At 37.6% G+C, this 16,590-nt stretch overlaps 2 protein-coding genes and 1 long non-coding RNA gene across 7 annotated transcripts; 2 read left to right on the top strand and 1 right to left on the bottom strand.

The window, feature by feature from the left end:
• The first annotated feature begins 208 nt into the window (after positions 1–208).
• Positions 209–8,596, top strand: LOC137241379 (uncharacterized). Of its 3 annotated transcripts, none has more exons than XR_010949989.1 (5): positions 209–487; positions 883–1,056; positions 1,129–1,359; positions 6,690–6,870; positions 6,941–8,596. It is a non-coding gene; the product is annotated as an uncharacterized lncRNA (long non-coding RNA). The 3 variants fall into 3 exon arrangements; XR_010949990.1 differs by having other exon boundaries at positions 209–834; XR_010949988.1 differs by having other exon boundaries at positions 209–1,056.
• A 2,646-nt stretch (positions 8,597–11,242) lies between these two features.
• Positions 11,243–12,587, top strand: daed (daedalus). 2 transcript variants are annotated; one of them, XR_010950400.1, is made up of 4 exons: positions 11,243–11,736; positions 11,792–12,029; positions 12,094–12,349; positions 12,418–12,587. XR_010950400.1 is itself a non-coding variant. In XM_067770159.1 (3 exons), exons 1-3 carry the CDS (start codon positions 11,360–11,362, stop codon positions 12,241–12,243), a joined length of 765 nt encoding a protein of 254 aa, XP_067626260.1. In that variant the 5' UTR covers positions 11,243–11,359; the 3' UTR covers positions 12,244–12,587. The 2 variants fall into 2 exon arrangements, 1 of the variants encoding a protein (XP_067626260.1); XM_067770159.1 differs by having other exon boundaries at positions 12,094–12,587.
• On the bottom strand, positions 12,042–13,368 carry LOC137242908 (uncharacterized). Of its 2 annotated transcripts, XR_010950401.1 has the most exons (4): positions 13,082–13,368; positions 12,578–13,018; positions 12,271–12,521; positions 12,042–12,215 (listed from the first exon to the last, which is right to left on the bottom strand). XR_010950401.1 is itself a non-coding variant. In XM_067770161.1 (3 exons), exons 1-3 carry the CDS (start codon positions 13,143–13,145, stop codon positions 12,382–12,384), a joined length of 645 nt encoding a protein of 214 aa, XP_067626262.1. In that variant the 5' UTR covers positions 13,146–13,368; the 3' UTR covers positions 12,042–12,381. The 2 variants fall into 2 exon arrangements, 1 of the variants encoding a protein (XP_067626262.1); XM_067770161.1 differs by having other exon boundaries at positions 12,042–12,521.
• Between the last annotated feature and the right edge of the window lie 3,222 nt (positions 13,369–16,590).

The raw sequence follows: 16,590 nt of genomic DNA, 5'->3' as shown, positions 1-16,590 counted from the left end.
TAACGAAAAAACTGGTCATCACTGTCAATAACTAAATTTTTGTGTTGATATTTTGAAGTAGCTTTAATTAAATGCAACCATGTGATATTTGAGCGGGTTTTGTGCTTGTACATTTTTCATATGCCCCTATTACCGCCCTACAAGACGGAGGTAACCAGTTCACCCACACATTCAAAGCTTTTTTCGCTCTCCTCTAACACATCGACGTTTCATGCTGTCATTGAAATAACTGTTCATTAATTATTCCGGAAAAATTGAAACGCAAAAAAAATATAAATTGTTTACAACGAAAAATATCTTGTGCTTTTAGTTGTGACATGTGACGGAAATTAAAAATTTTGTTGCAGAGAACACCTTTTTGCGTTGGCGACCTTCGCCCAAAATAACATTAAGTTAATTTGAGTTGTGACATGTGACGGAAATTAAGAATATTGCTGCAGAGACCATCTTTTTGCGTTGGCGGCCTTCGCCCAAAATAATATTAAGGGTAAAGTTTTACAAGACGGTACACCACCTAATTTAAAAATATCAAATAATAATAAAAACGGAGCTCGAAGCGCGCCTTTTGATTCCACGTTTGATAATTTTTGATAAAAATTGGGTGGTGCACCGTCTTTTAAATCGTTACCATATTAAGTTGTATAGAATCGACGGGATGGCCTACAAGGTTTTATGTCAACTAAATCGCTCCCGATATGGTCGGGCTAGTACCTTAATGGTTCCCGGAACGTACCCGATCTGCATCCGGCAAAGGACCACCAAAGTCCATAACGGGGAGTGTCCTTATCGCTACAACAACAACAACATTATTTACTTTCTGATTTTCATTCATACGTATGTGCATTTTTAAATAATAAAAAAAATGTTATATTATTCTAATAGATAGCATCTCCGCCGGGTTGCGATTCAGCTCAGAATATGCCAAAATCAAAGGAAATCTACAAAAACAAGGTACTTTACAAGCAACATGCTTTGGAATACGGTACCAAACTGGTTGGATGTATTTCCCTAAAAAAGGCTGGAACTACGCATCTTGGTTTGCCAGTATTTGCTTCGGTAATTTATATTGATTTGTAGTGATTAAAAATTGCAATAGTAGATAATGTAATGTGAATTAAAATTGAATAGGTAGCCGGAGCAAAAAAGGCAACTGATCGGCCTGCAACTGTTATTTATGTGGTGCCACCGGCAGCTGCTGCTGCTATCCTAGAAGCATTAGAAGCAGAAATGTCTTTGATTTTTTGCATCACCAAAGTTGTGCCATAACATGATAGGGTTCGCGTTAAGCACGCTCTCTTAACGCAAAAAAAATCGCGTCTAGTCAGGCCCGATTGTCCAGGAATCATCGCACCAGAAAGGGTAAGTAAATTGGCTACCATATTAAATATATAAGCAACATGTATGAATTTTTTAGTGATAATTTGTCATGCTTTTGTTGATAATCAACTGAAGAATGCAAATACGACAGAGTTCGAAGTTCATGTGAAAACCAATTAATTTTTTTAATTAGCATTTGGAGAGAAAAATACATATGTATGTATGCATAAAACTGCATAGAAGGGGAGGAAAAATGAATAATTATCAGTAGATTTGCAAGATTTTTGTCATTTCCCCTGCATCGCAGTTGTCATTACATTGCGTTAAGAGAGGACATCAACACCTTACTACCCACACCCAGTTAAAATTATTGTAAATTTTGCTCTTTTCATCACTGTTTCAAAACGTGGAAAGTTATATATCGAGCATTCCATGGAGAATGGGTCATTTTAGCAGACTTTCGCATTGCCGGCATTATTAATATGCAACCCTAGAAGGTTTAATGTAGTCATATCAATAGTTCCCGAGATGGTGGGGCTAGTACCACAATGGTGCTTGTTACCCGAACGTAGATAGATAGATCATTTATTGAGGATTGCACAGTGACTTGCACATCTCCTTCACAGCACCTCATCCTAGCCGACTTCCTTGATGAACCCCAGCAGTGTTCTTTGCTTGAGGGATTAAATGTGGGAATGCTCTGGCCATGGTGAGCCCATAAACTTAGCCCTACGTCTTGAAATTGCGCCGCAATCTAGAAGGATATGGTCCACCGTCTGCTGATCCATCACAAAATCGGTATGTGTTGTTCGATACTATACCCAGCTTTTGCATGTGACTGTTCAGTCTACAGTGTCTTGTAAGAATAGCCGTTGGGGTTCTTAGGTTATCTTTTTGAGAGGCCTATTAATGCCCTATATCGAGTTGTCCTGTAACCCCCTAACAGTAACTTAGATTGACTCAGGCCTGGCATATTGCGACAGTGTTCTTCCCTATTTCCCTTTCTTCTACTAATAGATGCCCCTGTGGGCCAACTGGCAGGAACGGCTCGGGATCGATGGGTCATGCAGTTGCTGCCTCTCTTACCGTGTTGTCCGCCTGTTGTTGTTGTAGTAGCAGTGCTTCGCCCCATCCAATAGGTGCGACCGATCACAAATTGTCATCAATGTCCTCTAACGGGAGTCCAAAGAAACTTTCTGTTTCAACAGGGGTGGCCATAATGAGAGGAGTGTTAGAGGCGTTGGTTGCACAATACAGTTAAAGAGATGGTTGGTGACATGTGGGGACACATTACAAGCAGGACAATGTTTTGTATGTCGGGGTTGATTGTGGATAGGTAAGAGTTTAACCTGTTACGTTATCCAGCTCGAAGTTGGGCTAGAGTGACTACTCTCGTTTCCCTAGGGAGAGTGCGTTCCTCCTCTGCTAGTTTTGTTCTTTGAGTACAGGAATCACCGGCATAGAGGTCCGACCCCTGTTTGTGGAGTTCACTGAAGACATGCTTGTGTTTTTTAGCTTCAAACGGCTGTGTTCTCAGGTGCCGTATTTCCTCATAATGTAATGAGGCCGTGAACAACAAGAGCCACAAAAGATTTATAAAAGTTACGAGGACGCTGGATTTTGGAATCTAGCCCAGAGCAACCTGTCCGATGCAACCATCCCTTGCACGTGAAACACTGACAAGAGTATTTATTTTTTAATTAAATTTATTTATTATTACGGCTGTTTAGGCCCAAAACTTAAACTACTAAGTACAATTCATTGTTATAATCACTTATTTCTATTGAATATGCTGTTGGAATGCCATGTGATTCCGATCAGCATATTTACTAGCGTGACAGAGGGACGAGTCTGGGAGCCACTCATTAAAGGAAGGTTGGAAAGGACGCGTTTCCAATCCTCGAGTGCTCCCAGCTTAAGGCAACAAAATTTGGAACTTATATTTTTCAATTATATGTGTATTTTAAGCTTTCGGAATGTATTAGTCTCCGATCAATGAAGCTAAACATGTCTTTGGATGTTGGAAATTGAAAATAAGTGTATCCAATCACCCCTCAACTTTGTTTAGTAAAGACGCTGTCGGAATGCATGAAGATTCCGATTAGCACAGCTCAACATATAATGGGAGGTTGAAAAGGACGTGTTTCCAATCCCCCTTGCTCCAACTTTTATTTGGCCTTATTTTCGTTAATTTTGTTACACATTATATAATTTTATTGTTATATTTATGCTGTCGGAATGCGAATGATTCCGATCAGCAACAGTAAATACCAGCTGGAAATACCGAATTCCAGCGAAATTAGTTGTTGGAACTGTCTGGAGTTACAGGTGGCGACCGATTTTCTTTTCCTTAGGGCCGGATGCATTGTATTTTGCTGCTACCATTATTACCATTCCCTTTTCGCGCTCCAGTATCGGTATATCATGTAAAAAAATAAAAGAAAAAAAAACTATCTTATTGGAAGGGTTTTACAATGCTCCAATAAACTTTTTTTAAAAGTATTGAAGTTATTACTACTTTTTATGTGATTAGGAAGTTCATTGAAATATTTCAGGCCCTTATATATATGACCGTCCTAAAAAGATTCTTTTCCGGCAAACACAGCAAACCCATTTCTCAGTACTGGGGTCAGGAGTAGGACCCGGATTGGGGTCGATACCTTCCCGGAAGAGGAGAGTATGGCGCAGACCCGCTGCAAGGATCTGCTGGGGGGTTGACAATTTGTGGGAGAGACGCAGCAAATTAAACATGGAGTCCGCCTGCTCATTGCCCTCCACTCCCCTGTGGCCTAGGACCCAGGCCAACAGTACTACGTTGTGTAGGAGCACAAGATTCAGCTTTTCTACGCACTGAAGGACAAGTGCTGACTTTATTTCGAACGCCGCAAGTGCCTTTAGTGGAACCTGACTGCCTGACTGAGTATGGCAATTGTTTCTTTGGGGTATCAGCGCTGAAGGTTCAGCTTAGCGCACTAACTTATGGCGAATACTTCCGTTCGAAAATGCTCGGATGTGCTTTTAGAGTTACTGATATTTTGGTTCTGGGTCCGAAAACTCTGGCTCCAATCCCCTCTGGCGTCTTCGAGCCATCTATGTACCTTCCGATCTTGAGCCTAGTAATACATTGCACCCGCCTATACCTATACAGCCGTACCAAGAGACGGAGCAGCCCATTACATATTGGCACAACCGGAGCACTGCTGGACATCCATCCTATATGAAAGCTATGCATTCAAAAGTGTTTGTACCAGTGGCTGGTGCACACCGAACTGGACCAATGTATGCTATATTGAGGCCTTCACAAATACCAAGCTATGTTTATGTAAATAATGTTACTGCTAATGTCAATTTGCACGGTTGAGCACATACAGTACCTACGTTTATACAAGGTGGAACACCACACTACCTACATGGCGATGTAGCCACCGATCAGGTTGTTGTAAGAGATTAATTAAAATATGTTATTCATAAACACTGATTCTTATATTTTTATTATCATTAAACTATAGACTAGACTCATGACGGGTATTCTTACTGGATACTGCCTTCTGGCGTCACATGCCTTTAAATTAGGCTTGGTCAGTGATAGCAGATGTAGGAAGTGCGAGTTGGAGGAGGAAACGATCGATTTCATTCTGTGCTCGTGCCCTGCGCTTGCCGGGCTAAGACTCCAGCTGACAGATGTCAGATCTAGAAGCAGCAAGTGGCTTAAGTTCTAGGAAGCCGCTAACCCGCTGGAGCCATGAGAAGCGTGGGTGCACTTTGGGTGTCCCAAGACAAGTTCCGTACCTGCTCCGAATAATTTGATAGATAGATAGATTAGATAGGGATCTGTTCTAGGTCCAACTCTTTGGAATGCGGTGTATGGCGGGGTGCTACAAAACCACCTTCCCGGAGGCACGGAAATTGTCGGCTATGCAGATGATATTGTCGTAGTAGCAGTGGCCAAGAAACTTGATCTGCTCCAAGCATTATGTAATGACGCCATGGGAAGAATAGAGGAATGGTTGACGAACACGGGGCTGGAGATGGCTAGCAATAAGACAGAAGTGGTTCTGATGAGCTCAAAGCGGACTGTGGATGAGTTGGTCCTAACCATAGGAGATTTTCAAATAAATTCAAAGCCCTCCTTGAAATATCTAGGAGTAATCATTGACTCAAAACTAACTTTTAGGGAGCACTTCAGGGCGGTGGGGGACATAGTTTCTAGATTTAGTGGAACCCTAACGCGAATAATGCCCAACATCGGCGGCCCAAGCGAAGCTACCCGTCAGCGATTATCCAACGTAACCAGCTCTATAATATTATATGCAGCACCAGTATGGCACAGATCTAAAATGGTCCACCAAAAAGATATACTAGCAGCCTACCGCATTACTGCTATACGAATAGCATGTGCTGTTCCGACGACGCGATCCATGTTTTATCCAGGAAAATCCCAGTAGATCTACTCTCAGGTGAAATGGCCGATCTGTATGGCATTGGATTCAGCCGACCATCTGAAGATGCTAAGAAAACCGCAAGGTCACGAACAATAGTTAGGTGGCAAGAACGGCGGGAAGATTCGAGAAAAGAGCGCTGAACCTTCATGCTAGTCCGGAATATAGCGGAATGGTACGAGCGAAAACACGGCAAACTAAATTACCATCTCACACAGATATTGAGCGGGCACGGTGGCTTGAAGGAATATCTACATAAGCGTGGGATAGAGGAGGATCCTTTCTGTCCAAGCTGTCCGTCCGAATTGGAAGGCGCAGAACATGTAATATTTCACTGCCCTCGTTTTCACGGCGAAAGACTGTCTGTAAACCAGGCATGCTTAACGAACGAAACGATATCATTTCGTTACGATAATCAACGCTAATAAACGAAACGAAGTCACTTCGTTTCGTTTATTAACGTTAAGATCGTGAAATTAACGTTAATTTGACGTTCTTAACGTTAATAAACGAAACGAAGTGACTTCGTTTCGTTTATTAGCGTTGATTATCGTAACGAAATGATATCGTTTCGTTCGTTAAGCATGCCTGCTGTAAACAGAGTTTTTGGAGAGGAACCTTCCATTAGGAATTTAGTTCCACGAATTTGCGGACAAATAGATTGTTGGATTGCTGTGAGCAAGATGGCCTTTATAGTAATGACGAAATTGATGATGCATGCCGAAAGGGAGAGTAGAGAAATGCGCATACGAAGTAGTGGCGACTAAATCGCCTTTGAAGTTACTTTACCAGGTCCTGATTCTAGTTATCTGAAGTTTCTCTTGTGCCTTTGGAAAAGAGCTATGTGTGGAGCCCTATTTATGGAACACTTTTCGGCTTATATTAAAAACTTTTAATCTATTCTTACTGATATGAGTTTCTTTTTCATTCTAGGTAATTTGATTTTGACGATGTGAGGATAGAAATATCCCAAATATTCCAGCTGTGGCTGTAAGAACATACATTTGCTCAAATTAGAAGAAAACTGCACGGTTGAGCACATCCAGTATCTACGTTTATACAAGGAGGAACACCACACTACTTTCACGGGGATGTAGCCACCGATCACGTTGTTGTAAGAGCTTATTTTAAATATGTTATTCATAAACACTGATTCTAATATTTTGTTTTGGTTCTTACTTTAGAGTCAACCTGTTATATAAGCGATGTCAGCTATGCCTGTAACTTAAGCGCCTTCAGATGTAATAGTTACCGCGGACGCGGTCACAGGAGTAGTTCACTACGTGGGGATTACACTAATCAAGGACTTTCAATATTGGAAGGATTTCCAGCACTATAACACACCAACAATATGTGCAATCACCCGAATAAATTGTACAACAAACGTTAACACCACATCATCAGCCAGCAACAACAACAACAAACGCAACAAGTTGAAACTTCTAAACAATTAATGACTAGTGAACCACCAACATATCCGCAATATGCGCAAACATCAACACCAACATGTGTCGCCTACTTTGCAACACGGTGAAGATGGCCAAGGCCATTCTGATTCTAATACTGATAAAGGCGAACCATTGGCAAATTTAAAAACTCAAACAGACCACGAAAAATGTTGATGATGGTATTAATTCTAGTACGGATAGTAAAGAATTTAAACCTAGGAAAAAAGCTAAACTTGATAAAAACTTAACCGAAGATGACAATGTTTCTAATTCTAATACTAAGGAAGATGAACCTTTGATAAATATGAAGCTTAAAACAGAGCTATCAAAAAATGACGATGATAATGATGTTGATGCAAAGTCCAATGTTGAAAATGATGAAAATTATGAAACAGAATCTGAAAATAGTATGAGTGTGGATTATAACCTGAAGCAAAACTGTCATATCCTGTACGGCCAGAATTAGATGTTAAGAAAAGAGCCTACATAAAGAGGCTCAGTATATTTATGGAAAATTTATCATGAGACAATGCCCAATGTATGTATTTCAATTAAATTCAGCACATTGTTGGAAAAAGCATCTAAACTTTATGCATCGTGTAGAGAAACCAGAACATTTACAATTTAAATATAACGAACGTGGTACAAAATGTAAATTTTGTGTTATTCAAGCAGCTACACCAAGCTTCAACAAATTATTGGACCATGAGATTTCTCATATGCCTAATAGTCATTATTTAAAATGTAAATTATGCGATTGGAAGACGAAAATACATTCAAGTATGAATTTTTATTTACGTGTACAACACGCTGAAACAATTGATGTAACAACGAAAAGTTTAGAATTGAATGTTTGTCCATATTGTAATCACAATGGTATTTACGCAAACACTTAATACATCTTTTCTATGTTTAGAATGTGGTGAATAATTTAGAACAAATACAAGTTTACGTGTACACCACAAGATTTGAACGGAAATATCTTGAGGGTATGGTTACACCTATGTGGCATCTACAAGATATTTATAATTACTAGTATGGAATGAATCCGGATATGGAAGAAAACGGAGGTGACGAATCACCATGCTTCTTTGGATTCTGGTGATACTCCTGACATGCTTCCTAATTTCCCTACGTCTGATGTTACTATACCTACCAAACTAATATGACTGCAAACTGATGAGCAACACTACCAGCGCAGGAAAAATAAGAACTTCAAAACAAGGTTTTGGAAAGGGCACGACTATGAATAGACGTTAATGTATTTATATAGTTTATAAATATAAAAATTCACATATGTAAAGTTCGCTAGAGTAATAAGGCAATAATTTAAATTCTAAAAAAACATTGTATATATGAATAATTTATAATTAAATATTATCTGAACATAAAGGAAGCGTTTCATTCATAGAAAAAGCGATTTGACAGAAGGTAACCGATACGGGTAACCGATAGACCAGTTACCCGTATTGTTGTTGTTGCATATGTTTTGGTTAGCGATAACGAAAACATAACTGATGAAGTAACTTAAAAATGTAAATAACATCGAGCGAGAAGGAATGTCGAAAACACAATAGGTAAGAGCGAGAAAGAGAGTCACACGTACACTATTTTGAGAGAGCACATGCGTTACCTTTTTCACGACAGCAATGTAAAAGTCATTAAGACGATAATTGGTGAACAAGTTATTGATGACGATTAAGTAATCGATTAGGGAACGGGTACCTGTCTTGTAGGGCGTTTACAACTCAACTTAGTTGGGTTGTAATTAAAACAACTCAACTTTAAGACAACTCAACTCCTGTTTGGTATTACGAATTACAACTTATTTCAGTTGAAATTGAATTGAGTTGCCAACTTCAGAAAGTGATGATTTGACAGATAAATAAACGGCTGATCAATTTGTGGCAGAAATTTAAGCATTTTCAAATGTGATTTTTTTATTAATATTATATGAAATCTATTTTATAATGACAAAAATGTTGGTGACTGACATGTCGCGAATACGGAAAACTTTCGCGTGATCATTCCAATCCCTTGGAACTACCAAGCACCAAGTAAGAAAATGTTTAAGTGACAAATAATGAGTTTCATATGAAGTTATTTTGCAGATTTGAAAGGAAGCATTTTACTCAGTACTAAACAAAATTAAGGACCATTTCCGCATACGCGTTCGTATTTTAAAATTATGATTTTGGTGTTGGACTGGTTTTAGATATTATTGAGGAGCGTATTTGTGCGAAGTAGTTTAAAACCCAAACAGAAAAAATTGTATTTTACTCAAATAGGATTCCCAGGAGTAGTGATAAGTATCAATGGGACTCGCATAATTTCACCTATTTTGACTGCATCCGAACTGCGGCCAGCCTCGTCCAACTATGGAATGTCGCTACATAAAGTCAAAAAGTTATTCAATGTAATTCGTTTAAACGTTGTTTTTTTCTAGAAATATGTACAAAATTGGTGATTATTGTTTGATTAAAAAAGGTTTAACTACCGGCTTTAAATTTTTTGCTTTTTTTTGGTAACGTTTTATAAGCCCGTGCACCAACTAACTCTTATCAAAGGTGGTATCAAAAGACGGGTTTCCATCTCCGTTTTTAGGATTCGAAAGCGGAAATTAAAAATTTTATTTCTTTCGAAAGATATTTACAAAGACCCACAAAATGGCCCAAGAGGGTCCGAGATATGAGGCCCGTTCCACAGTTTTGTTTGCACAGAACATCTTTCTGGGTTGGCGGCCTTTGGCCGCGATTCGTAAAAATAATTCTGGTTGGGTCCAACACCTTTCTGCATTACTGTGTACAAAAAATCTGGCAAAATACAACAACCACATGAAATTAGATTTTATTAGAAATAAAAATTTTAATTTTTGTGGTAATTTTTTACGACAGCATGCCACTAATACGAGTCCAAAAATATCGAGAGAGGTATTAAACGATGCGTCTTGACATCAGTATTAATAATCCAAAGGCAGAAAATAATTTTAACTCGTTCAAAAGATATTAAACAAAAACCGAAAAAAGACAACAACATTACAACAACCACATGAAAATCGCCAACTTCAACTGCAAATATCTCCGTACAGAGATAAAATGTTTCTTTTCCGCCACCGGATTATTGTTCTCGAGATTAACGTGTTTTGACACCTATCTCAATATTTTTGGACGCGTATTACCAGTGTCATGCTGTCGCAAATAATTACAATTTTTGTTTTCGGATTCTTAAATCGGAGGTCGTAACGTGTCTTTTGATACCAACTTTGAACATTTTTGTTAAAAATTAGATGGTGAACCGTCTTCTAAAACGTAAAATTTTTTCAAAACAACTGCAAAATTGCATGAGACAACTGTTAGTAAGCAGTTGTAAAATTTTGACGTCTTTGACAACTACACCAACACAAGGTTGTAAACGGCAATGCCACAAAAAGTTGTAAGACTAGACAACTCAACCGAAATTTTTTTTGACAGGTTGAGTTGTAATCTGTAATACCAAATTGCGAAATTTCAACCCAACCAGAGTTGAGTTGTAAACGGTAATAGGGGCAATAATTGATTGGTACTAGAAAAGTGTGTGCACACTTAGCAAAGGTTGCATTAATTTGAATGCTTATTCTGTGTTGAAAAATGTTTGTGTTTCATTCAATTATATCATTCTTTCTTCGAATGAGTTCAATAGTGCATTTTTTTCCCCCACTACTGAATGAAGAATGGGTTGACTTTTAAGCCACATTCCTGAACAAGGAATGAAAGAATGAATAAACAGCATTCTTAAATCAATGATTTAAAATTTCAAATGTTCAGTTTCAAAAAAAAAGCTTTAGATTATTTAACTCAAATTTTAAAGTGAGATAATCCTTACGAATTTATGTATATAGAATATATAAAGCTTTTTTTTGTTATTAAAAGAATATTTTTATTTATATTAAAGCTTTTATCATTTTTTTTTAACTTTGAAAAAACTCCGAACACCATTCCTTCTTTATATGTCATTCACAATGGCCTAGTCCACTGCCTTCCACTCTATTCGTAACATAACCTCAAAATAAGCTGCCAAACTATATAGTAAACAACTGAGCTTCTAAAAATATCTAAGTAAAGGCTGAAAAACTATAAAACGTTTTTGAGAATTATTGGTACTAAAAAGATAAAAAATATGCAAGATGCTAGCACACGGGTGCCTTCTGCACTTAATGTGCCCGCAGTGCGATTTGATGCAAATACTGATTTCCAAAAACGTAGCTTGACTCATGATCGGGATAGTGCTTTTGCACGGCTCCAGCGTAAATCTTGGGTACGTTCCAGCGGCGAAAGAAGATGCAATCGGGAAGCTCTTACTACACTACTATCATCACATGGTGATAACTCCGGCGAGTGCATAGAGAAACTATTGGCAGAGGAAATATCATATCGCGATTTGGCTTCCCTCGCTAATTTGGACCTGGAATTAATAGGTTTCAAGAATGCAAAAGAACGTGAGGATTTAATGAACTTCTTTGCAGAGTTGCCCAATCAGGATCCTACCTATAAAAAGTAATGTAAGATTGCATATAAAAAGGAAAGCAAAAAAATAAATATTATTTTTTAGCATTTGTGATATGCCCGAAGCGGAAATGTACAATCGTGAAATCGTGGACAATGCCATTGACCATTTGGAAAATATGCGATCTGCCTTATCCGCAGCCAATTATAAATTGAAAATTATGCCACCGGAAGATATAGTAGTGGGAGAAAAAAGTTTTGCCAGTCGTTTTGTAGTAGAAGCTTTAACAGAGCTAAAAACGGTCACCACCGAAATCGATAAAGAAGTAGAAGATTTATCAAAGGTAATATGCGCATTTTAATATAATTGTGCAATATGTTTTCAAAAATTTTATTTTGCCTTTGCAGCTAATAGATGATAAAAATGCTCTGTCAAAAGTTGCAAAAATCAATAAGAAATATTCATACACTTCTGTGGGTGTTTGGGCGTTAATTTGCACAATGGCAGCTGTTGGTGCATTGGTCACCGTCTACCTTCCGAAAATGATTAGAAACTAGAGTAACAAATATAGTACATCTACAGACCTATGATCTCTGCATTTGTTGTGGCGTCACGATATAATCTTAATAAATTAATTAACGTTAAATGTCTTTAACGTTTGAGGTACTGACTGCTAGTTTCCTTGGAATTTTTTTTTATGTTTTGTTTCGGCATCTGTCTTCTTCATTCAGGAACAAGAACGAGAGTGATGTCCATTCGTCAACAAATTGTGGATATTCCCATGCAGTGGTACATCGGATTAAATCTGCTCTACTCAAACAATGCGGCAATTCACCTAAAATTTTAACGCAATTAAATTCTTTCAAAAGTATGATTTAAAAATAGACTTACGTGCAACATATTGCTTCACCTTTGTTTCTTGATTATAACTAGCGCTCAATTCGTCTAAAAAGTTGATGTATTGAGATATTTGCCATGAGCGATAGAAAACTATATCTGCTACACCGGCCAATTTGCCTAATGCTTTCAACTGCCACAATGAATCAAACGCACTTTTGGTTATATCTTCGAAGATGGACACTATCACAATGAGTTTATCTACATACGGTCTTAGGTCCTTCGGATAAAGTGTACTTGTTTTAGGATCTCTATTTTGTAATGCACCCACTTTGATTGCCTCTATTGATGTACAAATTGTTGTGCCTCTTTTTTGAGCCAACTGCCACTTGGTGTAATTACTCTGTAAGAGCGGAATAATCACCTCTATACGAGCTTTGATTGCAGAAAAGTTATCATCGTTGGAGTTTGATTTCACTCGTGGGCTATCAAGAACTTTTTTCAAGTGGATGCATATGATATATAGCTAAATTTCGTAATATGTATGTATTTACTTACATCTCACAGGAGTTAACTTCTCGTCACAATCATGGTCGTTTCTTCTTCCTGGCGTTTTCGACATCTTTGAAACAAAGGCATAAACCAATATACTCCGTGATGCAAAGTGGAAACTATTTGTAAAGCGATACTTAGCCTCAACAATCGTGGTTCGTGGGAGCTAAGTGATTTGAAAAATATAAAGTTCACATACATGTGTTTTTAAATAACATATCCCAATTAATATCTTAAACATCACATCATAGTACATATGACTGTTATACAGTAAGAAGCATGGCGGAACTATACAAAGTGGGTGAACGTTGACAGCTGATTTTGACATAAATAAATCGATTTACAAAAACAAAGTACACAGAACTTTTATGTTTGTAGGTATGTCACCGTGCCGCCACCTTGTATGGTTCCGCCATGGTAGATATATATTAGTAACGTTCCAATGACGCGTCGACCAGATGCGGATAGATTTTTAACATGCAAATGCAACAATAGCCGTGTTTTTTTAACACGCGTATATCCGTTTACGCTTAAACTTTATATGGACTGCTAAGCGACAAACTTTAAATACACCTCTGAAATTGCTGCGCATAAATTTTGTCCTACTAAATTTCAATACGCATTATACTCAGATGTAACTGAAATATGTGTATTTGTTTCACCCTCTACACTAATTCTATGTATTCTATGTGTGTCCACAATTCATCGCAACTGATTCAGCTATATGTTATACCCTATGGCCATCAGAGCGTTGTGTCTCCGCTTTTCGGTACACCCTGTTGCTGTAGCTAGTTGTTTAACCACAGCCGCTAGATGGGTCTCCTAACCATTATCTAAGCGAAGAAGAAGCAATCAGCTGATGGGATAACACCACCTGTACTGACGTCAAACTGACGTCTTTTATATATTTATCCTCTTTGGCGTAACACTATTGACCAGAATATCCAAACATTTTTCCCGGGGTGATACAGAAACATTTTTCGCAACACTAGCGGAAGCAGCATCTTTCATTATTATAATTAATTGCTCAATTCCGATCAGAATATTGATTAGCGTAACACATGGATGAGTCTTATAGTCATTATTTTAAGGTAGGTTGGAAAAGACGCGTTTTAATCCTCCACTGCTCCCAGCTTACGTTAGCAAAATTTGGAACATAAATTTTTCAATTATATTGGTTTTTAATGCTGCCGTTTATGCCCCTTTATATTGGTTATCACATATAAGTGTATTTATTCAAAAATTGTATGCATAAAAAGCAAGTATTCAATTATATTTTCAGATAATGTTTTCTTTGCAAACGCAACCATATGTATAGAAAATCGTGTGATACGCTAAATTTCATTCCTGCGAAACTCATCTCTATTGACTTTCTCTCCAGAGTGAAATTATTATTTTTTTTTTTGGAAAACACGTACGGTATTTTGGAAAAACACGTACCTAAGCGAAAACGTGTGTCTACCGAACCAGTCCAAATATGGTTCACTAAAGAGCTGAGGTCCTTAAAAAACAGAAAATCGCGCTTCTTCAAATTATTCAAAAGGTCGGGCTCTTACTCCGATTACTTGCAGTATTCTATTTTGCGTCATAAATATTTTGAATTAAACAAAAAGTGCTATAATACATACATCTGCAAGATGATAAAGAAAATAACTTGCATTCCGAAAGCCTTCTATGGTTTCGTGAACTCTAAACGAAGTGTTAAAGGGTTTCCGTCTGCTTTAAAATACCAGGAAGATTTGTCTAGCGACGACTAAGATATTGCTAATTTCTTTGCACAATTTTTCAAGTCCAACTATTCCACTGAACTTAACTCTTTTTCAAACGAATATTCATTTCAACTTAACTCACTAAACACAGTTAATATTCCAGCAATATTTTCTCATGAAGTTTTTTCATATTTAACGTCTTTGAAGGAATCTTACAAGTACGGTCCTGATTTAATTCACACTTGCTTTCTTAAAAAATGCGCTGAATATATTTATCAACCCCTAACTGATTTTTCAACCTGTCCCTAAAACGTGGAGTTTTTCCCTCTTCTTGGATGGAATCTTTTCTCACACGCCTCCAAAAAGTGGCAGTAGGTCGTGTGTAGAAAACTATCTAGGAATTGCAAAGTTGTCGGCCATTCCAAAGTGATAATTACCAACCAGCTAACTTTTTCCATTTCTACTTTGATTGTAGAACAGCAACATGGATTCTGTAAAGACAAATTTACCATTACTAATCTACTTGAATTCACAACTCATGTTTGTAATGGATTTAGGGAAAATCTTCACACCGATGATTTCAGTAAAGCATTGGACAAAGTATCCCACTCCTTACTTATCTACAAGCTTAATCGGCTTGGTTTCCAACCTGGTCTCACCCAGTGGATCTCGTCGTATCTCTGCGGTCGAACGCAACAAGTTATTTTTAAAAATACTCTTTCTAATGTCATTGATGTTCCCTCTGGCGTCCCACAGGGCAGTCATCTAGGTCCAATTCTGTTCTTGCTATTTATTAATGATATTTGAACCACAATAAAAATTCCAAAATCCTAATGTATGCCGGTGATGTAAAACTTGTTTGGTCTTATGCGTCTATCTAAGAGCGTCCCTTGATTCAAGCGGATTTAAATTGCCTAGTTACCTGGTGCAATGTGAATTCAATGCCGCTTAACCTCAATAAATGTAAATTCTTGTGTCTCTCTCGAAGATCTTTGCCAGCAGCCTCTTATGTAATTAATAATTTTTGTTTTCTATCAGTAAACTATTTTGTGGACTTGGGAGTCACGATAGATACTAAACTTAGTTTCAACCTTCATATTAGTGGTACTGTCAATAAGGCTAGAGGTGTTGTTTCATTCGTGAAACGGTGGTCCAAAGAATTTAGTGACCCTTATGTAACTAAAGCACTTTTCACCACTCTAGTTAGACCAATATTAGAATACGGATTAATAGTTTGGAATCCTAAATATCGAGTTCATGCAGATAGACTTGAGTCAGTACCAAAGCAATTTCTACTTTTCTCTTTAAGCAATTTTCAGTGGGACTCTGCGTATAATCTTCCCCCTTATATAGTCGACTGAAGCTTATCAATCTTCCAACATTTGCAAGTCGTAGAGAAATGCTAGGCGTAATATTTACGACTAAACTACTGAATGGGTTGATTTCTCGCCCAATTCTCTTAAACGAAGTAAACTTTAACGTTCCATCACGAGTGTCAAGCCATTACAAACCTCTTCTTTTGAGGCAGTGTAGAACTAATTTCGAACTAAATGAACCTTTTCGGTGTTTGTGTCATGATTTCAACACTCATTCTAGTTTATTTGATATAACGGATTCACTTTTTACCATAAAGAAAACTGTTTTATCCTATCTTAACTCGTAACAAAAATAAATAAAAAAATAAAAATTTTACGTACTAAAAAGTTCACTTACTTAACAATGTAGTATATGCATAATTTCTAACTGTTATTTATAATACTCAGCTGATGATTTTTATTCTGTAGCTGAGCAGTTTTAGACCTCAAC

The sequence above is a fragment of the Eurosta solidaginis genome, chromosome 2 (genome assembly GCF_040869045.1).
Source record: "Eurosta solidaginis isolate ZX-2024a chromosome 2, ASM4086904v1, whole genome shotgun sequence".
NCBI lineage: Eukaryota > Metazoa > Arthropoda > Insecta > Diptera > Tephritidae > Eurosta > Eurosta solidaginis.
This window is presented reverse-complemented; position numbering and strand designations above follow the sequence as displayed.

Excerpts from the sequence above, each read along its gene's own strand:
- LOC137242908 (XM_067770161.1), bottom strand. The coding sequence starts at position 13,145 with ATGTCGAAAACGCCAGGAAGAAGAAACGACCATGATTGTGACGAGAAG. Across the intron at positions 13,019-13,081 it reads GAAGTTAACTCCTGTGAGAT|TTCTTGATAGCCCACGAGTG; the intron begins GTAAGTAAATAC and ends ACTTGAAAAAAG. Across the intron at positions 12,522-12,577 it reads GGTGAAGCAATATGTTGCAC|GTGAATTGCCGCATTGTTTG; the intron begins GTAAGTCTATTT and ends TTAAAATTTTAG.
- daed (XM_067770159.1), top strand. The coding sequence starts at position 11,360 with ATGCAAGATGCTAGCACACGGGTGCCTTCTGCACTTAATGTGCCCGCA. Across the intron at positions 11,737-11,791 it reads CAGGATCCTACCTATAAAAA|CATTTGTGATATGCCCGAAG; the intron begins GTAATGTAAGAT and ends ATTATTTTTTAG. Across the intron at positions 12,030-12,093 it reads AAGTAGAAGATTTATCAAAG|CTAATAGATGATAAAAATGC; the intron begins GTAATATGCGCA and ends TTGCCTTTGCAG.